The 25,055-nt window shown below is 35.3% G+C and overlaps 1 protein-coding gene across 2 annotated transcripts in view; it reads right to left on the reverse strand.

The window, feature by feature from the left end:
- The window catches only part of LOC145670236 (nose resistant to fluoxetine protein 6-like), a 158,032-nt gene that overhangs the window by 18,609 nt on the left and 114,368 nt on the right, over positions 1–25,055 (reverse strand). For both annotated transcript variants that reach the window (XM_081738632.1, XM_081738631.1), the window contains exons 9-11: positions 21,428–21,621; positions 16,060–16,189; positions 13,131–13,320 (exon numbers count right to left, since the gene is read on the reverse strand). In XM_081738632.1, the coding sequence (XP_081594758.1) occupies positions 13,131–13,320; positions 16,060–16,189; positions 21,428–21,621 (514 nt within the window). The remainder of the gene's footprint in view (positions 1–13,130; positions 13,321–16,059; positions 16,190–21,427; positions 21,622–25,055) is intronic.

Raw genomic sequence — 25,055 nt, forward strand, 5'->3', positions numbered from 1 at the left:
TAACCTCCATAGTCCTCGTAGAGCATATTTCCATCCTTCAGCTTTCCAGAGGATGCTTGTTTCTTCGTGCCGGAAGAAGGTAAAGTGCCAGCTCTTGCGAATAGGTCTAGTGTTACCAATACTCCTCTGGCAGTAAGACAAATCTCCCCTGGGATGAGATTTGCTCCTAGTATTTTAACTATAGGCAGAAGCTCGTGGATGGAGTGGGCACTCGGTGGTGTTGAAGGAGAGATGGAGGCTGGCCATGTGCTTGGAGGTGTTGGTGGAGGTTGCTGTTGCTCAAAGGTATCATTTGCGGAAAAAGCGACATCGGGTGTAGCATTTTTGTTAAAAGGATGCCCTGTAGCGCTGAAGCCTGAAATTGTGATCTGAGGTATTGCTGAACGAAACCATGCCTGTGAAAACAGTTTTGGAAACTGTGGCTTCCCAAGTGTTAATCCGGGATGCGTTCGTTGATAATTGTCAACCGCTTTAGAGCACTATAATTTTAACGATTTGAAGAAGCTCTTGTCGAGCGGTTGAAGTTCATGGGTGCAATGTGCAGGCAAGCACAGCAGTTTAATGTGCATGGTCTCAGCAGCATTTAAAATGGTAATATCAAGATGACTGTGATGGCAATATACAATAAGCAGTGTTCGGCCAAGGATCCGATGTCTGTTGAAATGTTCCAGAAATCTACGGAATTCTTCCTTTGTAACATAGCCTTTAGGTGTCATTGCATAGGTGTTACCTGGAGGAAGATCATCACCAAACTATTTTTAAAAAATACTTTTTCTTGTATAACACCATCGAAGGGATCTAATTTGAACCTGATACATTAGTGCACGCAATAACACTCACAGTTTTACCTTTTTCGCCATGTGTGGCATTAAGTACTCGCTTGCTCGCTTTCTTTGCCAAAATGTTTAGGCTACTGTTGTACGTTAGTTATAGTCCTGCATTTAATCTGTATTGTAAATAAGTTCAGGATTGTCACAAAAGGTTCATAGCATTAAGTGTATTTCCCAATAGCGTATACAATTCGTTCATATAGTTCTGTTGAAACGCATGAGTTTACCTTAGCTCAAATTCTCCGTCTTTCTGCACACGATATTCGAGTGTCTTGCCATGAAAACATAAAACTAGACTTTTCCGGCTCTACCACTACGACAAAGAAAAACAAACTTTCAACACCAGTATTAGTTTCGATTAGCGATTAGATGGAGTGGCGTTATTTCCCGACGCGATAGTGGCGTTATTTTCAGAAACAATAAATTTTGTTTTGGCCATTATTTCTATACCAAGAATAGCGGTCCTGCATATTTTATCTATATCATAATATTACGCAAGCACGGCCCTATCAACGCATACCTTTAGTAATAGTAAAATCTGACTTTTACCCAAACAATTCACCTACCTTATTTGACACACTAAAAATTTTCGAGCTGTTTCCTCTGCTCCGCGGCTGTCACGTCAACATTTGTTCACCGGTTTCTCTTTACTGATGCCTGGCTGACCTCTAGTCTTTGTGTCTACACTCATAAGCGGAAACCTTACGAACCACCACTGGCGTCTCTGACATGTAAAGTTTGGGGGAACATCAAAGAAGGAGATTTAAATGGTAGTACCTAGCCCAACCTGTTTATTATCTTCGATTCCGTTTGTTACCTTTCTGCTTACCCCTGAGATATCTCAAGAACTCTATTATTTCACAGCCTGAATATTATATTCCAAATAAATATAATTATTATTATTTATATGTTGTTCTGTCGTAGTAAATAAATTAAGTTTGAATTTTTGTACTTCAAAATATTGGGGAGACGCGACCCCTCGTCCCCCGCCAGAGACGCCCGTGCGAACCATGTGTTTATGCTAGCACTGTGGAAAGCTTTAAATGGCGTTATTACCCGACTGGCGTTATTTGCCGAAGTTACCCTATATCATCATGATTACATTGAGATTTTTCAAACTATTAGATATTCTATTTGTTTCCTTTAATAAACCAAAACAATTTCTGTGACTTGAAAAACCGAACAGTTTACTAAATTTGTATTAGAAATATTTCATTTTTGCAATGAAATGTGAAAATTAAAATAATTAGAAAGTAACAAACGGGGCCGTTACGGGAGCGACATTAAAATTCTTTCTGAGTCGTTAAGTATTGTTAAGTTGTTATAAATCTGTAAGAGGGAAGAGAGAAGAAGCATGAAAACAAGTGTTTGTAGCGAAATAAAACACTCTCTGTCTAGAGAAATCAATTAATAAGATAATATTATAGTGAGACATAGGCTAATTTTTAAAAATTATACTTCATTTTCAAAATAAAAAGTATTTTAGAATTAATTTAAGACTAATAAACAGCCAAAAATGGCGAAACAGTTTCGTAAAATAACCTATATTTAAGGCTATAAGCAATTCGTAGATTTGTATGGCTAAATGCCTTTCCAAATAGGCTAGATTTGGCCCAAAATAGGCCAAATTGGCATCACTGGTCTTAATCTGCAGCGTAGATTGAAAGGAACGACCTGGGGCTTAAATTCCGAACTGTTACGGCATAGTTATAAAGTTAGAAGGCCTGTATCACAGCCTGTTCGTCCAGTTGTGACACACGGTCATCTATCTTGGCTCGCAGCAAATCAACAGTTTCATGATCGCCTCCAAATCCTACAGCGTTCTGCGTTCTGCATTGCCTACTCACTACATGAACAAATACCAAAAGAGTCAATCCATTTGAAGTGATCCAGAGGTGGCTCGACCATTTTTGAAAATTATGAAACCTACACTGTTGTTTGCTTCATGTTTTAACTTTATAACTGTGTTTACAATATGTCTATTTGAAGTGGTTTGCCAGTGGCGGCCATATTTGTTTCGTGGCGTGCGTCCACTTTTGCGATTGTAAGGATTAACAAAAACGTTCATTACGAAAACAGTACTTGGTCTAGAAGTATAAAACAAAAATCATTTGATTGGTAATGGATTGAAGTAAAAACTAGGTCTATAGGTATTTACCTATGTTGCTCCTTTCTATGAGAAATTTACTAGTAAAAGTAAACATCAATATTGGTGAAATTTCACTTTTTGTAATGTTTTGCAAGTAGGAAGGAGCGATATACACAGTTTGATTTTGTTTGTGATATCAAGAAATATGTCAATAATTTTACCAGGAAAAATATTGATTGTGATATACTTACTCCTATGTTTTTTATGGTAGTGTTAAAATCATAGTTTTGTCGAAAAACCCGAAGTTTGGGTTCAAATAACTCTGATGGAGCTAGTGAAAAAAATCTCAAATTAGCACAGGATGTAGTGCTCTTGTATATGTTTATGGCAAATACAAAACATTCTTGTGTATTTTACTACTATAAAAGTTATAGCCTTTCAAAAATGAAACGTACTCCATTGTAGTGATACCGTTTTGGCACACTAAACAAGGGCTTTATAGGGGGTTACTTGTCTTCAGAGCACGTTGATAGCTTCGCGCGTATCAAAGTACAGTTGCAATAAATTATACTTGAACATTTTCACAGCTAGATTACGTTATGACAGGCTTGGAGACATTTATAGCAGCAAGTGTTGATGCAACACATACAGTGTAGCCAGTGGCGTATTTACGATTTTGTTTCGGGGAGGGCTTTGCCTGAAAATGTGAAAATTCTACAAGATATTTCATATACTTTACTATAGTAAGTAACATTTCGGGGGGGGGGGGCTTAAGCCCGGAAGCCCCCCCCCTAAATACGCCACTGAGTGTAGCTATGCTCTATGTGATCGATCAGTCTGACATAGTGAATTATCTGTTCACATCTGTAACAAATGGCACAAGTTTATGAAGGGTTTAATAATGTCATGCGAATCTATATTTTTAAAATCTGAATGTTTATTTTGTAGGTACCGTGTAAACAGGTAGCTAAACAGGCATTGTTGAACATGTTTAATATTTCCAACGAAACTGATGAGTTGCCCGATACAATAACGTATAGAAAGCGGATAACAGCTGATAGGGCAAAGATGAACACAGATCTCAAGAGCAAAGTGAAGTTTTTTGAATCGTTAGCGAAGAAATTGGAAAACCTGAAACCGCATAATCTTGTGTCAAAGTCTCTAGCTCAGTTTCTCAAGAAGAAAAGAAGCTGAACTTACTGCAGAAGAATGTTCGGTGTTAACAAATTTTGCAGAAAATTATTCATTCATAGTTCAGATTGAGATATAGAGTTTTCACTGGATCAATATCCAAGCTACGATTCACCCTTTCGTGTTCTATTTTAAGGACTATGATAAATTAGAAAACAAGACATTTTATTGCTTTCAAAAGATTTTCACAGCGTATATTAAAGAAGTGCATCCGAACATTAAAAAACTTGTTTATTTTACTGATGGAGCTTCAAGTCAATATAAAAACAAAAAGAACTTTTCTAATCTATGCTGTCAGGAACATGACTTCGATCTGGTCGCTGAATGGCACTTTCTTGGATCGAAGAAACGCCTGTGATGGTGTGAGTGGAACTACAAACAAGAAGTCTTAATAGCAACTTTGCAAAGGCCAACAAATAATCAGATATTCAACGTAGATGATGTTTTTATTTTGTAATGAAAAGTTACAAAACAAAATATTTTCCGGTGAAATCAGATGAAGTAGCTAAGATCTCCAAAACTCCACAGAAACGTATTGACTGCTATACTAGATTTGTTGGTACTAGAAGGTACCACAAATATGTTCCTATCTCAGAAGGCATTGTAAGATGTTACGTCACTTCAGAATCAGAGGACTACGACGACCATCCTGTGTTACGTATTCTACCATTTGCATCAAATTACTTTGTTAGAATCAAACATAATGGAATGGATATTTTGGTAACATGCAGTTATGTTTTGTGTCTTTACAACAATACGATTTTGTTTTCAAAATAGTTTCTTTTATTTTCTTCTTCTTCAATCTCAGTTGTTCTAAACGCTTTGGGTAAGGTACTCTCTCTCAAACAGTAATATGTTATTAGTATTGTTTAATCTCCGTATATTTAAGTGCTGGGAATAGAAAAATACACAAGAACATAATAATTGTTCCAAAATTGAAACAATATAAGACAAGTATACAGCATATCAACGTGCTTGAAGACAAGTAACCCCTATAAAGCCCTTGTTTAGTGTGCCAAAACGGTATTTCTACAACGGAGTATGTTTCATTTTTTAAAGGCTATAACTTTTGTAGTAGTAAAATACACAAGAATGTTTTGTATTTGCCATAAACATATATACCAGCACAACATCCTATGCTAATTTGAGATTTTTATCAGTAGCCCCATCAGAGTTATTTGAACCCAAACTTCGGGTTTTTCGACAAAACTATGATTTTATCACAACCACAAATAACATAAGAATAAGTATATCACAATCAATACTTTTTCTGGTAAAACTATTGACATATCTCTTCATATCACGAGCAAAATCAAACTGTGTATACCACTCCTTCCTACTTACAAAACATTACAAAAAGTGAAATTTCACCAATATTGATGTTTACTTTTATTAGTAAATTTCTCATAGAAAGGAGCAACATAGGTAAATACCTATAGACCTAGTTTTTACTTCAATTCATTACCAATCAAATGATTTTTGTTTTATCCTTCTAGATTAAGTACTGTTTTCGTAATAAACGTTTTTGTTAATCTTTACAATCGTGAAAGTGGACGCACGCCACGAAACAAATATGGCCGCCACTGGCAAACCGCTTCAGATAGACATATTTTAAACACAGTTATAAAGTCTTAAAAAATGAAGCAAACAACAGTGTAGGTTTCACAATTTTCAAAAATGGTCGAGTAAACCAATTTATTTTTTTCTGGATCATTTTAGATGGATTTGGCCCAAAAGCGGAACAAACCCCCAATGTATCTTCCATTGAATCGTTTGCATCGTCAACGAATCTGTTACATTATACACCACATAACTGCATGTCATCCTATCATCGCCAAACTCTTAGATCAGATTCCTGCTATCCCCCGTTATCGTTAGCCTCCTCTGGAACACCTGTTTGCATATATAAAAGAGAAAGTAATTCAGGTGACTACAATCCCGAATGTTAAATATATCATAGTCTTCCGTATATCTATATATTGCACATAGCATTATCTTTCTATAGCATTATTTTGTCTATTCTACCAGAGATTTTCTTATCTAACTAGTCCTGAGGTGTCCAAGGGCAGAAACTTCACACTTTTCGTTGTCGTAACTGTCAATCCTAGTTTTGTGTCACCCATCATGCTCAGTAGAAATCTTCACCACCTGCTCTCTCTCTCTCTCTCTCTCTCTCTCTCTCTATATATATATATATATATATATATATATATATATATATATATATATATATATATATATATATATATATATATATGCTGAAACCTGTTTACCATCCACATAAACATAACGCCAGTCTTTCAACCTTTTCTCTGGCCAAAGAGAAGGTCTTACCTTCTACGACTCCCTCATCTTCTGATGGGAATGAAAGACAATTAAAAAAAACGGTTCTCCTAAACACAATCATGAATAAGTAATATTATCTTTGCCTTTCGTTTGATTTATCATACAATACATCCTTGCACGTTAGGTAGATAAAGATCTGCATGTCATATATTATACAATAGTGTTCCTAAAAACTTTCAGTGTACGCATTTTTGTATTTATTTTTATATTTGGATCAAAAGATTCAATACATATATTTCAATCAACATTTTTCTTGTACGAGTATGCTTTATATCTGGAGAACTACATACGGTGTAGCCAAACCCAAACTATCACCTAACTCAGTATGATGTACGAATAATTATTCCGTAGAAAATTCGAAAACTCGATTTAGGGACCATTCAAAAATTTTGTGTCCTCTGATTCAAAAACTAATTTTCCCAATTTTCAATTTTCATGAAACTTCGTATATAGAGAGAGTACTTCCGGAAACTCGCAAAGCCAAAATTGCAGCTGCAGTGTCCAAAACGTTGGGACACTAGGTCTCGAGAAAGATCACAAGTGGAACACCAGTACATTAAGGACATTGTAAGAAAATGTGCGTTTTTCTTTCATCATTGTAACGACACGAAATGAGCATACATGGATGCGAGATGGTAGATATGATCTGTTAAAAGTTATAAAAAGCATATCCGCCACCTTGAAAGAGGCTATGTTGAAACTGGTGCAATTGGTGTAAATGAGAAGGTCATGCGATGCATCAATTTGAAAGTAAATAGACGCAAAAACCTGTTGGTGAAGTCTGTTGCGGGATTACATTATCCCAGTGCTTCTGGTAGAGTGGTTTTGGTACAAGATAAGCAAAGTGTATCTCATGACACTCGAGCAGATGGAGGGTATGGAGTGAACTGATATGACATTCTAATTTCTGTTCGAATTAATGGAAATATAATAAATAGTTACAAGTTAATGCCAACCATGGCACTGTTATGAAATTGAACCCGTCATATCAGCACATCCACACCAATTACAAGTTGACTCTGACACAAATTATGTAGTGCTAAAATTATATTTCGTTCTGTTCGCTCTGTGTTTTTCTAGTTACTCTGATTCCACTTATAGCGGTCCATAACCTGCATCTGCTCGAATGTCATGAGATATACTTTGATCATCTTGTACATAAACCACTCTACCAGAAGCACAGGAATAATGTAATCCCACAACAGACTTCACCAATAGGTTTTTGTGTCTACATTCAAATTGATGCATTGCATGACCCTCTTCTCATTTACATCAATCACATCAGTTTCAATATGGCCTCTTTCAAAATGGCGCATATTCTTTTTATAACTTTTAACAGATCATATCTGCCATCTCGCATCTATATATGCTCATTTCGTGTCGTTACAATGATTATTTTTAAAGAAAAAGTGCATTTTCTCACAATGTCCTTAATGTACTGACGTTCCACTTTTGATCTTTCTCGAGCCCTAGTGTCCCAATGTCTTGGACACTGCAGCTACAATTTTAGCTGTACAAGTTTCCCGAGGTACTCTAAGTTTAATGAAAATCAAGCTCTGATAGATACCTAGGGCTCCTTGTCAGAGAGGAAACGAAATGACGCAGTGCCTCCCAAGCGATCGGGAGTTAGCTGAACATTGACCTTCAGTAATATAGGTAGGTTGCGCACAGACAGCAGTCCTAGCTTGTCCAGTGTCAAAGAAAAATGGAGATATCGAAGCAGTTTGTTCATATCAGTTTTATGACTTTAAAGTAGGACTGTCAGCCCCGCATCAAGTTGTCGCATATATCAGGCATTTGGAAAGAATGCCGTGAACAAACGCGTCACTTGTAATGAGATAATTCCCGGGAAGATATTTTTCGGGAAGTTTCCCAAAAATAGGAATGTTCCGGAAATTTACGTACAAACACAAAGAAAATTGCATTCTATTACTAGGTTATATTATAATTTCAAACTTAAATTCATTTTTTTTTTATCACAGTATGCTAAGTACTGTTCTCTCCAGAGGGTTTTTTAAAATGTATATTCTGAACGGTATTACGTTATTTTGTTAATATTTTATTATATTTAGAGAGTACGCATAAATGTATATTAACTTTCAATATGTTTTATGCGAATAAATATCTTGCAAAAAAATACAAAGAAATATTTAGTATTGAAAGTCCACGTGCTTTTACACAACTAAACAGTTTAAATTTATATGTAGGACCTGAGTGGATTTTCTAAACTTCACCCGACTAATGATATTATAAACATATTAAATTTTTAAATATTTTAAAACAAAGAAACGCGATTTTCTGAAAGCTAAAATTAAGGAACTTGAAGATAATAGTAAAAATAAAAGCATCCGGGACATGTATAAGGGAATCAACGAATTTAAGAAAGGCTATCAACCTCGTGCTTATATGTTAAAGCAATCTGACTACAGTTCTCACTGATACGTATAGCATCTTAAATAGATGGAAAGATTTCTTTGACGATTTGCTTAACACGAAACCAAAAACTAGTGTGCGTGCAGAAAAGGAAATACACACCGCAGAACCGTATATTCCAGAACCCAACCGAATAGAAGTTGAAACCGCTATAAAAAAATTAAAGAAACACAAAATCTCCGGGTGTAGATGAAATTCCGGCTGAGTTAATTTTAGCTGGAGGCGAAAAATTGAGGAACAAGATACACAAACTCATTCTCCTTATCTAGAACAAGGAAGAATTGCCACAAGAGTGGAAAGAATCAATCATTGTTCCAATTCACAAGAAAGGTGACAAAACTGACTGTAATAATTATCGAGGCATTTCTCTTCTGTCAACATCCTATAAAATCCTTTCAAATATTCTGTTAGCAAAATTGACAACATACGCAGATGAAGTTATTGGAGATTATCAGTGCGGATTTAGACGAAATCGATCAACTATCGACCAAATATTTACCATTCTACAAATAGTCGAAAAGAGGTGAAAATACAATACCCCGGTACATCAATTATTTATTGATTTTAGAAAGGCGTACGACTCGGTTAGGAGAGAAACATTATACAACGTTCTTACAGAACTTGGAATACCGAGAAAGCTAATTAGATTAATTAAGATATGTTTAAATGAATCCCAAAGTAAAGTCCGGGTAGGAAAATTTTTGTCCACGAGCTTTCACGTCTAAAATGGCCTGAAACAAGGAGATGCGTTAACGCCATTATTATTTAACTTCGTTCTGGAATACGCTTTAAGGAAAATCAAAGATAGCAAACAGGGCCTAGAGTTGAACGGTACTCACCAGGTTATGGCATATGCTGATGATGTAAATTTAATTGGGGATGATAGGAGAACAATAGAAAGAAACGCAGAGATCTTATTAAACGCTTGCAGGGACATGGGTTTAGAAGTAACTGCAGAGAAAACTAAATACATGGAAGTGCGTCGGGACCGTAATACAGCAAATTATGGATGCGTTAAAATATTAAATAATACTTTTGATAAAGTGGATAGTTTCAAATATCTAGGATCAATATTAACAGACGAAAATCATATTCACGAAGAAATTAAATGTCGACTAAAAGCAGGAAATTCGTGTTATTATTCGGTTCAAAATCTCTTGTCGTCGCGAATTCTGTCGAGGAATTTGAAGCTTAAAATATACAAAACGATAATCATGCCTGTTGTTCTGTATGGTTGCGAAACATGGTCACTTACTCTGAGGGAAGAACATAGACTGAAAGTATTTGAGAACAAAATCCTGAAACGAATATTCGGAACCAAGAGGAACGGGAATGGGGAATGGCGGAAACTTCATGACGAGGAACTACATAAGTTATATGGTTTACCCAACCTTGTTAGGGTCGTCAAGTCTAGGAGGCTTAGGTGGGCGGGTCATGTAGCTAGGATGGAAGAAAGTAGAAAGTCTTGACTGGAAGACCAATCGGAAAACGAGCATTAGGAAGACCTAGGCGCAGATGGGAGGACAATATTAAGATGGATTTCTCAGAGTGGAATACAAAGTAGAAACCGGATGCAGTTAGCTAAGGATAGAAGTCAGTGGAGAGCTTTTGTGAACGCGGCATTGAACCTCCGGGTTCCATAGGCCATAGAGTTAGTTAGTTAGTTAGTTACATATTATGAGCAAATTAGGTTGGGTAACTGCCAGGACACATGTGTCGCCATTTTACCAACATTTGAGCATACATATTTATGTCCAAAATATTTGCAACGTACTGACTTATCTTTAAGATCTTGCTCGTAACATTGCCACACACGACCTTTCTTTCTACCAATATCTCCAAAATTCATGCGTTAATTCATATGTAAAGGAAGTCCGAGTACCTATTCAGAAATTCGAGTCAGAGACAGCAGATAGACCGACGTCTATTGCTAACGGTGGATCGGAGTGTATTGATAGTATTTCATCTCTATTCCTGCAGAATTTCTACATTAGTTTTCAAACTTATTTATTTTCATCATTTGTAAATCAGTACTTTGCTACTTTCTAGTACAAATGGAAATTGAACTTTAGAAATCATATTATTAATTAGTTATATAAAGTGTAGTCAACGAATTTAAATTTTTTAACCTACAAATTATTTACAAACTTAGGAGTAAATGATAATAATAAATTAAAATAAAGTAATTACTAATATGGTTGTTATAATTTCGAAAATAAAGAAATGGAAATAAATTCCCTCCCGGGAATTTATATGCCAAGGAAAAGAACGGAATATTCACATTTTTTTTTTTTTTTTTTTTTTTATTCTTCCAGCTGGGAATATTCCCACTGCCCATCAGTACGCACCACCAGGTATTGATAACAGAAATTCCGTTCAGGAGATGAGCAGTTTCGGGTGAACCTCGCAGTTGCCGACCACATGTGTTGAATGGCGAGGCCCTGAAAGAAGTCATTGAGGAGGACAGTGTATTAACATGTGATATACTTCCAGAAAGGTTCCATGGTATCATTTCCACAAGGTACTACAAGTGGCTGCTACGCATTGAGGCAACCTCACCAGTGATGATTAAATCAGTGAAGTTCGAAATCCAGATGTTATATTCTTTCTTCAGATAACTCTGGCCGCCATGTTTCAGCAGAACAATACCCAAACACATGTATTCAGGAACGTGCTGGCCTTTTTATAGGTGCGACGTTTTTCGATACTTTTCTTACCTACGCGATTGTCTATATTGCTGTGCGCAACATGATAGGTCTCCATACGTTCATGTAGTCATGTGCTAATTGAATTCCTAACAGTCTTCGTTAAGAGGTTAATATTTCTTCAAACGTACGTAGTTAGATAAAACAGAGTATTCAATTTTTTAACAAAAATATTACATTCCTTTTGCCAGTGTTTTCAGTTTTAAGATCCTGTGGGAAAAACGAAAACGTATCGTCGATAGTTAAAGTCTTAATGCTTTTGATTAAGTGACGAACACATTTTGGAATGAACGCATATTGACTGAGCTTTCGGGTTTCTTTCCGATTTCGTGTCTTGTAATATCAAGAGATTAATTCAACTAAGTGTGCATTAGATAATGTATTCAAATAAAGTCAGAGCTCGCTTGCTCCGAGATGCTGACTGGTGTATTTTAAAGGATGCAAGTATCATTATAAAGGAACAAAAGAAAACAAAAACGACCATACTTTAAAAGACTTTTCGTACATGAAATAAAATGATTTTATATGAAACATTTGTCATTTGACACTATGGGCGGTGTTCAGAAAGAATTCGTTAATCAAGCGTTAGTCAGGCAACTAATTAGTGTTCCATTAGCTCTGTACTAAGAAGGGCATACTTTTTGGTATTCAGAGTCTGCTTGGAGTTCATCTAATAAGTTGATTTGGATATGATTAACTAACATAACCCCAATACATCGGGTAAGAAGAATAAATGTGGCAACTACGGAAATCTAGACGTGCGCATGTAGTCCGTAAAAATGAAAATATATGAAATACGAATATCGAAATGTTTTCTTTGTGATTTGATATCACAACATCTTATAAATAGTTACGAAATCGAATCATAATTAACGTATCCATTTCTGAGGGATGTATTTACGGGGGGAATAAGTAGAAGTCAATTAAATATTAGCGACAATAGAAGAATTATGTTGTAAGTATAAGGGAAGATAATTTGTCAATCAGTTGTATGTATCCCTCAGAAAACTGGAAATTTTCTACTCATCTGTCACTGTTCACTTTAAGAAACAGTTCTGCTATCGTAGAGGACTCAGCTTAATAGCTGCTTCATAGTTAACTCAACCGATGAGGTGAAATGAAAGGAAAGGAAAGAAAGACACGTGGCTAAACCAGGGTACTCTCTGCTCTAAATGAATTAATGACACGTTATTAACTTAGTCAACTACTACGTGCTAATCAGAGATTCTGAATACACTTCTGATAGCCATGTGTTAGTCAAACTCTTAGTATGGCTCTAATCACACGTTAAAGCCATTTTGCATAAGGCCCTATATGTTAAATCAGCGTTTAGGATTAAAATCTGTTTGAGGTAATAAATTGGTGGAATTATTACAAGCAGTATTACAACTTCTATAGTTACAAGCAATAGAACTAATTTTTGCTTTATCACATGCGGTAGAATTCAGTGCAAGACTTGAAAAAAAGCAATTGACGAGCCAACAGATTAAACCTTAAATTAATATAAATACAAATATATAGTAATTAATAAAGTACCTCCATATCCTGTATGACAAACGATGACGACCCAACTGAGCATGGCACACCACATAACAGGTGAAAACGCTGAGTACAAAGCAGCATCAAATGCGCTATATTCGTAGCCTTGTACACACATGTACCATGGCCCGAACATCGTAGCAAATAAACAAAACACAGCAAGCGTATAGCCAAGGACAAGTTGACTCTGAAATAATAATGAAAAGAAATTTTGTTAGTTTAGTTATGTAATGTATTATAAAAAACAAAGAAACAAAAAAATGCAAGCACTATCTTCGTTACCGGGATTAAACTTAGATTCTGGTGCTCACTATAAGAATAAGAGGCGTAAAGTTTTCATTACGGTACTTCTTTCAATATTTTAATTTAAGCCTAAAAGTGTTATTTGAAAGGTTAGTATCCAAAATCGATTGTTTTAAGAGCATAAAAAAGTGTTTCTTGGTCACTAGTGCAAATAGATAAACTGTTCATTCATTTCTCAATATCTGAAACCAGGCCGGTAGCCAGCCCAAAAATTTAGGGGGGGGGCGGCTGAAGTTAGGGGGGGCCGATCCAACAATATTATAGTTCATCACCATATTATATTTCATTTGCAAGCCTACCGTGAAAATTTTAGAGGGGGCCAGCAAAAATTTAGGGGGACCCGGCCCCCCCTAGAACCCCCTGGATACGGGCCTGTTTGAAACCTAATTGTCAGCCCATTAAAGATTTGGTCAATGATTTTAATATGTATTACTTTAAGGAACATACAAGCGATAGTTGTGTATATATAATGTGTTAATTTCTCAACATCACTTGGTGATGCACATAATGAGCAGTGGATCTAGGCTACATATTCTAATGTACGCTATCGTCATTATGTTTGCCTGGTATTCCATGTTTCTCGTATTTGTCGTCATATTCATAACAGTCATATCATGACTCCTCCCCTTTTCGGTATCCCCTATAGGCCTATACAAAGTTTAGAAGCAATCAGAAATTTGCAAATTTCTAAATGAGGCGCCTAGTATCAAAAACTGCTAATTCCTTTTTTTTTTTTTTTTTTTTTTTTTACCAAAGTTGAGTTACATATCTCTTGCTGTATGTTTGATCTAAAGGAATTCCATGGACACAGAATTTTGTTTAAAAGCTTATTGAAAAAAAAAAAAAGCTAGTTCAAATATGGAACTTTGTACTCGTGTATATGGGGCTTCACTGCACGTTTGGCGAGATTACTCGAAGCTAAGCGAAATGGATGTGGCGGAGTTTGATACTAGCGCCTCAAATACAATAGTTAATAATTTTTAAGTTTAATGAAATTATAAGGTTCAATCAAGTCTCGAAAACGCACGAAAATCAGTTAGGATAATTTGTTTATTTTGACTATAGTAAAGACAAATTTTGCTAATTAACATACAAGCATTTAGAAGTTTAAGTAGCTAATATATTTAGAAGTTTAATTAGCTAAAAGTATTTATTGACTAAAAATTTAATTAACTGAAAATTATTTAAAAGATTAATTAGTTAAAAGATTATTTAGAAGTTCAATTAGGTATAAAGTTATTTAGAAGTTTAATTAGATAAAAGTATTTAGAAACGTAATTAGCTACAAAATACGTCTAAATACTTTTTAGCTAATCACACTGCTAAATAATTTTAGCTAATTAAACTAAAAGTGTTTAAAAATCTAATTAACTATAATATCTATAAGTTTAATTAGCTAAAAATTTAGAAAATTAGACCTAATTACTTAAAAGTATTGTCAAATTTAAGTAGCTAAAAGGTTTTTTAGAAGTTTAGTTAGCTAAAAATTATTGATAAAATTTAATAGCTAAACAATATTTAAAAGTTTAATGAGTTAAAATCATTTATAAATGTAATTAGCTAAAGGATATTTAGATATTTAATTAGATAAAAAATTAGAAGTCTAATTTGCTAAAACGTATTCATAATTTTAATTAGCTAAAAGTATTTAGAAGCTTATTTGCCTAAAATTATTTAGAAAGTTAATTAATTAAAAGTATTCAGAACTTTAATTGGCTAAAAATTATTTAGAAGTTTTACTAGCTAAACAATATTTAAAAGCTTAATTCGTTAAAAGTGTTTAGAAATTTAACTAGCTAAACTGTATAGAAGTTTAATTAGCTAAAAGACTATTTAAGAGTCTTGCTAAAAAGTATTTAAAAGTTTAATTAGCTAAAAAAAATATTAATAAATTTAAATAGATAAACAATATTTAAAAGTTTAATGAGTTAAAATCATTTATAAATGTAATTAGCTAAAGGATATTTAGATACTTAATTAGATAAAAATAGAAGTCTAATTTGCTAAACGTATCCATAATTTTAATTAGCTTATTTGCCTAAAAGTATTTAGAAATTTAATTAATTAAAAGTATTCAGAAGTTTAGTTGGCTAAAAATTATTTAGAAGTTTTACTAGCTAAACAATATTTAAAAGCTTAATTCGTTAAAAGTGTTTAGAAATGGAACTAGCTAAACTGTATAGAAGTTTAATTAGCTAAAAACTATTTAGGAGTCTTGCTGAAAAAGTGTTTTAAAAGTTTAATTAGCTAAAAGTATTTAAAAGTTTAATTAGGTAAAAAAAGTAATTAGAAGTCCTATTAGCTACAATTATTTAGAAGTTTAATTACTTAAAAAGTATTATTTGAACGCCTATTGAAATATTCTATGAATGTTGAAGAATCGACAGTTAGTATCAAGGGCGCCGATTTCTTTGTAAATTTGGGGGGGCATTCAGATGCAGAAGGTATATATATGAGGATTTTAAGACAAATTGCATTCAAATTATGCCAAATATTGTATATTCATAAATACAATGAGGGGGCCCACATAAGCTTAGAGGGGGCCCGGCCCCCCAGGATCGGCGCCCTTGGTTAGTATGAAAGAGAAAATATTGAAATATTCTTACATGATTGAAATTCTTACCTTCGTAAGAGTGAAATCCCTCTGCAATCGTCTAAGTACATAACCGAGCACAACACCAAACAAGTAAGTTGTTGCTCTGTGTGTCGGAATAATGTAAGAAAAGTTAGCCGTGTTGAAAAGCTGTGATACACTGAAAAATAAAAATAATAAAATAAAAATAGGATTTGTTAATTGTCTATTCTAACTACGCATTTTATCTGATCATAGAATATGTACTGATGCAAACGACTGCACATATTGTGATTTACTTCTTTTGAAATTTGATTTACTTACTAGTCAATGTTGCCAACAAATGAGTGTAGAAGGTATTTAAACAGGGCTGTCGCGTAGCTTGAAAGCGCTCGGGGCGAGAATTCCCAGGCACCCCCTAGTGTGTCATGAAAATAACCAGAGTTTATTCTGAACTCCTAGATTTAAATATGGAATGTAAAATCATAATGTAAAATAAAAGAAGTTAGTATATGTCAATTTTTTAAAGTGAATGGTTTTTGTATTTAAAACATAAAAGTTAATGAAAACATGGTTTTGAATTATTGAAATCGAGTGCTATTCTTTTTTATTTTGAACTTTACATATCAACATAGTAATACCATAGAATATACAAATAGCGATACAAATATTTCAAGATAAAAAAAAAATATTCTTACAGAGGGCTGGAGAGAGTTCCAGTTGAACGATGTTTTACATTGCTGTAATTTTCAAGTTCAATACTCTATCAGGAGTCCCTCAAGGATCTAATCTAGGTCCCCTTTTCTTTCTTCTTGTTATTAATGATATTCCTCTGTGTATTAAAACTTCTGAAGTTCTTCTTTCTTGCCGGTGATCTCAAATTATACTTCCAAGTAAGTTCAATTGATGACTGCGTGAAACTTCAATAGGATACACAGAGAGTTCAAATATGGTGTGATAAGAATAAATTACCGTATTTATCCTTGTATGCCGCGCACCTTTTCTGTACAAAAACGAAGTTAAAAAACAGGGTGCGCGGCATACACGAGGAAATGTAGAATTAACTGAGCCACCAAGCATTTAAAATCACGGGGAGTTTTTATTAACCTAATACTGGAATATTGTGGATAATTTTACAAGAGTAGAAAAGTTTTAATATAAAATGACAAGTTACAGCTCATCTTTCCTCTTTGCATCAACCGGCCTTTCAAGAACCACTTGCGGCGACTGCAGTACACGAAACTACGCCAACTGGCCGAAACCTGCACTTCGCCTTTTGTTCAATTCCAGAGGATCTTGTCGTCCGCAGCTTTAAAAAATGCTACATTTCCAATGCCAGCGATGGGAGCGAAGACTTTATTCAGTCCGATGGTGATACGTGCTCCAGCTCCTCGGGAGACGACGACAACGAAGAAAGCTAGGCACGGGAGTGATTTCTGTTAATAATCACAGTATTGTTCGATTGTCTCTGTGTATAACGATTTTAATAATTAAAAGTAGACTGAAAGATACATTGTACCATTTTTTTTTAGAAAATTGATGTGTGCTGCTTACACGAGGTTTCTTTTTTTATTATTATTATTTTAACGTTCCAGAAATTGGGGGTGCGCGGCTTACACGGGAGCGCGGCATACACGCGTAAATACGGTAGTTCTGAATGTGTCCAGATGTATATCTGTATCTTTCACGAAGAAAGAAAATCGAATTAACTTTACCTATACAAACAGTGGCACTTCCTTGTCTACGCCAAATACTATCAAAGATCTAGGAATTATATTTGATAGCAAATTAATCTTTGCTTTACATGTTGACACAATAACGAGTAGTGATTATAGAAACCTAGGTTTAATTTATAGAATAGGACAGGATTTCTATATTTTTCGTATGTGACGTCAAAATTAGAATACTGGTGTACTGTTTGGACACTAAATGTTACTAAATATTCAGACGCCATGGAAAAAATACAGTTCAATTTTTTTTAAATGCCCGCATACAAGAAAACTGATTTCTGCATAAAGTATGTCCGCTATGAAGACTTGGTAACGCATTTTAATTTTCAAACATGAGAAAAAAGAAAATGGATGTTTGATCTGTTTACATAAATTATTAAACGGTAAAATTGACTGTCCAGAATTAGTTTTCCTAGATCAGGAAACACTAGAACATTCTATTGTAGAAAAGCAAGAACTAACATATTACATAAGTCTCCTCTGTGGAGAATGTGTGCTGTATATAACGAACTGATTAGATTTCATGTAGTAGTTGTATTTAGTATGTTCGAAAACAAGTTCAAAACAATTGTCAGGCAATAACGTCTGTATAATTAAACGATGAATATTTGTGTATGTATAATAATGTATGTTAGTGTATGTTAGATAATTATGTAGACGACACTATAACTGGGCATTAGGCTGTTGGTTATCCTTACAAAATAAATAAATAAGTTTTGCTTGGCTGTGGCCTGATCATTATTAAGATATCTGAATTAACATTATTTAAAAAAAAAAAATACCAACATAATCTGAATTTTTAAAATTTTGTTTATTTGTCGTCCCGGCGCCCCCTTTGGTCGCGGCGCCCGGGGCAATCAACCCGGTCGCCCCACCCACGCGACGGCCCTGTATTTAAATAACGTTGCAAACTTAACTATAATGTCTAAACTCTTCTAAAATAACGGCTAAATTTATAACTAACTGGTTTATATTAGTTTTGCTATTCTAAATATCTTAAAACTAGAAACACAAATCACTCAACAAAGCAAGGTTTATTTTTAAAAATAATAACTGTGTAACAGTTTTGCCAACTAACTGAACATATTGACTTCATCAGACAATATCAAGTTCAATTAGTTGATATTGATAATCCGACATTCAGTCAGTAATTATCAGCTGCTGTCTTTTCGAAACGAACGCTGCCAGAAAAGAAGAATCCGAGGTCTTCATGTTGAGATTCGCAACTTTCACTCACTCTTTCTTGAAGAAAGTTAGAGGAAATTGAAGAACTAAAGGAAATTAAGTGGGACATATATTATTAAACCATTCCAATAAACATCTTTATAGAAGCATCCTTGTTATATATATATATATATATATATATATATATATATATATATATATATATATATATATATAACAAAAACTAAGGCTGAGAATAGAAACGAAAGATTGGTTTTGTTGTAAAGACCTGTCAATGTGGCAGAACACTGCTTATGATCAGTGGCGTATATAGGATTTTGTTTCGTGGGGGGGCTATGCATATTCTCCTGAGTTGGTGTATATATGCTGAGTCTATAAAGGTATATAGTTATTATATAAACTATATGTACCGTGTCCTGCGAAAACGATCTAAGCGCCAGTTTCATAATTTTAAGAAAATTACGTATAAAGGTTGATGTCCAGCATAAATGTTGCCGTAATCAAAAGTGAAATTATGTTTCTGTTTTTGGAAAGGTGTTAGTTTTCCTCTCTTTTCGATTGTACAAAACGTTCTAATGCTTATTAGGAACCAATCGTTGCATTTATGTGGATTTTCAGAGTTTGGCGCATAGTTCATTTTTGCATAACACGGTACATATATAAATTTATCTATTTCGGGGGGGGGGCTTGAGTCCGATAGCCACTTCCCTAAATACGCCACTGATTACGATAGTAAAATTATAGTCATGCTCATAACAAGATACGTAGGATTTGTTGTCTTCATTACGCTACATAGTAAAGCACTTTCTTTGGGTAAAAGAATTAGGATTATTTGTTATATTGATATTTTAACCAAAAAAAAAATGAATATAATAAAGAATTGTTCCGATTTAGAAAGTTCTGTTGAACGGATACAGACCTAATATGGAACGTATTGGAAACGATGAACGAAAATATTATTGTTATATGCAATTTCCTTTGTACAGATCTGTGGGAATTGTGATGGATCTAGGCTCATCTTTTTGGACTTAGTAGTCTCTGAACGAGTTTCCAGGTTTTTGTGAACAGGAGTGTACATGGGAGCATAATTATCAACCATATTAAGTTCTTCAATATTATCAGCGTTTAACAGGGGGGATGTAATGATGAGACATATATCCCATCGACAGATGTTGTTGAGCTGAACTAGATAGTATGGATAAATCTAAAACTCCATGCGTAGTTTTCGAAAAAGAATCTAAAGCATTATGACGCTACAAAGGTATGTCACTCCTTGCCAATAATCGTAGATATTAGATTTTATTCTGCTAGAACAGATTATACTATATGTATATAAAATACAGAGTCAAGTAACATATTTATTGTCTTCTTCTGTTAGTGATACATACGCATCCCTAACAATGAATACGCTGTTTGTAAATATAAGGTCTACATTTATAATTTCTTTAAAAAGAAAACTAAAGTTTTCGTTCCGCAGCATCCCCCAGAATAAAGTTATATTATCCCCAAACTATCTCCATATTACCGCTGTTGTATCTATAGTAACACACTGGTTAATCTGTGGCCTCTGATATTACGATGAACACTGATTAAAATATTACTAGCAGATCCTTCGTGGCTAAGCGGTTAGCGTACGCGCCTTTGGCGTGGAAGACCCAGGTTCGATTCCCAGGAGCTCATGAGATTCGGATTCCACGTTAATAAGTAGGTACTGTCTCATATAGCCTCGCTGCTGAACTTAAAGGGACGTTAAATTCAATCCAAGCTAAAATATTACTGAACAAATATTTTACTGATACACAGGCTTGTTACATTAATGCAGGTCCAAACTTCAGCAGCAATTCTTCTTAGGATAAGCAACAAAACAACATTGGAAAATTCTATATCAAAATTTGGTGATCTCGCTGGAAAATATATACAGGCTGAACCAAAAGAGACATCGCAGGGTATGAAAATAGAAATGAAACTGCCATCAGTGAGATTAAGAGACATGTTGATACGCTGAAAAAAAAAAAGTCGAAACAGTTATCAGCGTATCGTAGGTGTAGTCAAAGGGACAGGGCAGAGTATGAAAATGAGTGCAAAGAGCAACATTTAATAAATGCAATTTTGAGAATTACGCATGCCTCACGGGAGGAGGCAGAAACATAGTCCCACACTGAACACAGTGATGTTAGAGGAGTTTGTCAAATTGACTATGATCTGCGCAGAGACAAGCACGAACACGATGCATTGTGGATGTATGCAAATGTTCAGAAACATCTGACATTGTTTGATTGATATTACTGGCTCGAACGTTTGTGAACATCCCCGAGAGGCGACGAGTAGACAAGAGCTTTGTGATGGTACCAAGCATAAAATTCCGTCATATTTCCTCCACGATTGGCGTCCTTCTATCTAGTAACCATATTATATAGACTTTTTAGTTATTAGTCCTTAGAGGAATGACCTGCTGCAATTTAGACATATCTTGTAGTTTCACCTAGTGTAGACTGAATACTTACGTTACACCATAATATATTACCACAGATAGTTCTCTGGTGTAAGTGACAACAAAGCGAAGGATCAATGACATGAAGCTAACGGCTACAGCCAATCCAAATCCTATCTTCGGCCATTTCCAAAGAGCATAGATAAAAATTGGTGATGCAAGGAACAGCTGCATGTCTATACCCAACTGATGAGTATGAGTCAAACACTGCAAAAATGAAAAATCTTGATTTTACTTGAAGTGTTAGTAAAAATATAGCTTTTAAAGTAGCTAGAATTAGTAGAAGGCTACAAAATATCACTCTCATTACATGTAAATTTCTCTCAGGATCCATCTATAGGATTGGATATCGGGAATCAAAACTGCACTCCATTTTCAAGTTTACACTAAACAAAATGATATTTCAAACCAAATAAGTATTTTTCATTGTTTCAAATCCCTTATCCATTTTAATGAACGATAGAAAATAAACACAGAAAAAGTGACGATGTGAGAGACTGTGCAAATACCACTTACTTTCACCTCACCATCATATCTGTAAGAGTTCCATTGACATTAAGAATATCACGTGACTAATATTTATTGTTGGATGAAAATTGCTCTAAGAACGCCATGATTTTTTTTTTTTTGTTAAATACAGTCTCATTGTTTATATAACTTTCTTTGTCAAAGAAAGAAATATGCTTTGTTAAATTAAATGTTTGTAGTACATGTAAATTTTTTTGTACTTAGGAAGGAGGATCAGAAACTAAGATTACAAAGCCTATATTTGTGGAGTTTCGTCTGTTATAGAGGAATGGAGAATACGTGGTAATTTTAATACATGAATTTGGCAACTATGCAGAGTTTCAGTCACCCGCCACCTACGGTGCTACACAAACACAAATGGCGATTCTTTTGGAAAACTGGTCTCGTAAAGGGATCTCTCAGTTATTCGATTTCTTTGGGGCGAAACATGTAACCATGGCTGAAATTCACTGGCAGCTGGTAGAGGTTTAAGAAGAGATTGTAATATCTCGTCAGCATGTCGTATAATGGTGTCAAAAGTTTGCGGCTGGTAGTGAAAACATCACCGACGAGGAGCCCAGAAGACCACCACGCTATTGAAGCAGTTTCGCTCTGACATCATCGACCACCCTCCCTACATCCCGGATCTCGCTCCAAGCAACTTTTATCTGTTCCCGCATTTGAAAGAGCATTTACGAGGCCGTCTCTCCGCTTCAGACGAGAAGGTGAAACACTTCGTGACAACTTAGCTGAACATGCAAGGACAGGATTTTTACCAGGAGGTAATTTTCAAAATCATCCCACAATGCGACAAATGTCTTAACCGATATGAAGACTATGTCGAAAAATTACCTAATGTACAGTATATGCTATCTGTTAGCTGTATTGGTTGTAGGAAATACTATACACATGCTTCACTGTAGGCTTTGTAACCTTATTTTCTGATGACTCCTCATATATATATATATATATATATATATATATATATATATATATATATATATATATATATATATTTGTGGGTACAAGTTTTCTTTGTTACTGTATTTTCAAAGGTCAAATAATGGAAACCACAACAGTTGGTTAATCAAAATCAGCCACGCCTTTATCATCACTCAGCCAATGATAGGATTCCATGACGGAAGAAATCTGAAGTCTGCGATGCGATGGAGCCAGAAATGTCTTCTCTCTCAAGGGGTGCTCGAGATGCCGGAAGAGATGGTAGTCGGTGGGAGAGACACCAGGAGAATAAGGTGGATGATGAAGGTTCCATACAACAACTCATGGAGAATCTGCTACGTTCATTGAGCGACATTTGCGCGTGTGTTCCTATGCAACATGAGCACACTGTGTCTTCTGTACAGTTCTAGTTGCCTGCGTGTAAAGTTGTGGTACATTTCGCGGAGTTCAGCACTGTAACTATCCGCAGTAATAGTTTCGCCTTCTCATGATAGATCATGATAGATCATGGTTGAGGTCAAAATAGATCAACAAATCAGCCACAACATCTTCTAAGGGCTTAGGAAACTGTCCAACCACTGTCTTGACCACTTACAATTATCATAGCAAATATGTTTTTCATAAAAAATGACAATCCAATGCAGGGAACTTTTCCGGTCACTCTTTACACTCAGAGAACTGCACATCTCCAGATGGTGATTCTTGTTGGTTGGTGTCAACTTAATATGTGGCATCCGTGAGTTAAACTTTCTCACCTTATCCATTGTACGAGCTGTTGAACGACAGTAGTATGTTGTATGCCTAACTCGATTCCAACGGCATGAATATTTTTCCGCTGATCCACTTCCAGTTTGTTCCTGAGGAAATCGTCTCAACATAATGTTGGTCGGTGTCCTCAGGATTCATTTTGCTATTCTGTCACTTGATTGAAATTTTAAAAAAAAAAAAGTGACGGCGAATGGTAAGTTCATTCGCCATTTGTGGCCCAAATGCACTACAGTGAAACCTCCCTTAACGTACACCTCTCAAGAACGGACACCTCTATAATACGGACACATTTTCGTGTCCCGGCAAAAATATATGTTCTCTTACGGAACAAAGCCCTCCCTTTTACGGACACTCTCAGATACGGACGCGAACAGTCATTCCTTCCCCCAAAAGTTTCAGTAACCTCTTCATAACGGGCAGGAATTATTCTCGTTTATTCGATATATTGCAGTAGACAGAAAAGTCTTTTCCCCACAAGCGTATCTATCATGAGTCTAAACCTGGTGAACCATCAAACAGAACAGCTTCAAGCTGAACTTGAAATTCTTCTTTTTTTCTGACCACAATAAACTGCTTTCTTGTGGAAATTCTAAAAAATCTTCAATAAGCAATAACACTCATGCAGGATCAGTCGAATGGCCAAACATTCTATGCGATAGATCTTCCCTTCCCTAACAAATTTAATCCTTTTTCCTCTGGACCTTGCATCTTTCCCGACAATTTCATAGTTAACGAAACAAACATTATTTGTTTTACAATAACATACTCAACGAGCAATGTTGTTTCCTCTCTTATTTGGGGGGGAAAGCATCATTTTTGTTTTACTTAAGATACTGGAACAAATCTCGGTTGTCCGGCTCCCTTTTTCACTTTCTCACTCACTTTAAGAAAATATTCTTTGTGATTGCGGCTGGGTCAATAAACATATGCAGTTCCAATAAGTTGCCTTTTCGTCAACGAAGATACCATTATACTAGCACACACGCCTACACATACACATGTTTCTTGCGCAACCGTACTGAGGATTCTCAGAGGACTTTTGCTAATGAGTCCCACGCGCGTTTGCTGTTTCGAACCTCTGAGTTACTCCTCTCTCGTCGCTCACTTGAACTTTTAACACTACCAGGATTAGGATTAGGAATTAGATTTCTGGGCTTTCGGCATTTATGGTCATGTTAATGCGTCACGTATGAGGAATGACGTCTTTTGGGGATCACATTATCCAAGGAAAGGGAAGGAAAGAAGCGGCGTGGGATACTGCTGAGATACCGTGCGATACCATCGAGACATTTGCCTGGTGTGAATAAGGAAATTCAGGAAAACCTCTCAGAATGGCTAGCCTGAAAAAGCTTTTACACTTTTTCGACTGAGCGTCCCCAACAGGAATCGAACCCGAGACTGCTCGC

The sequence above is a fragment of the Thermobia domestica genome, chromosome 14 (genome assembly GCF_964235325.1).
Source record: "Thermobia domestica chromosome 14, izTheDome1.hap1.1, whole genome shotgun sequence".
NCBI classification, from domain to species: Eukaryota; Metazoa; Arthropoda; class Insecta; order Zygentoma; family Lepismatidae; genus Thermobia; species Thermobia domestica.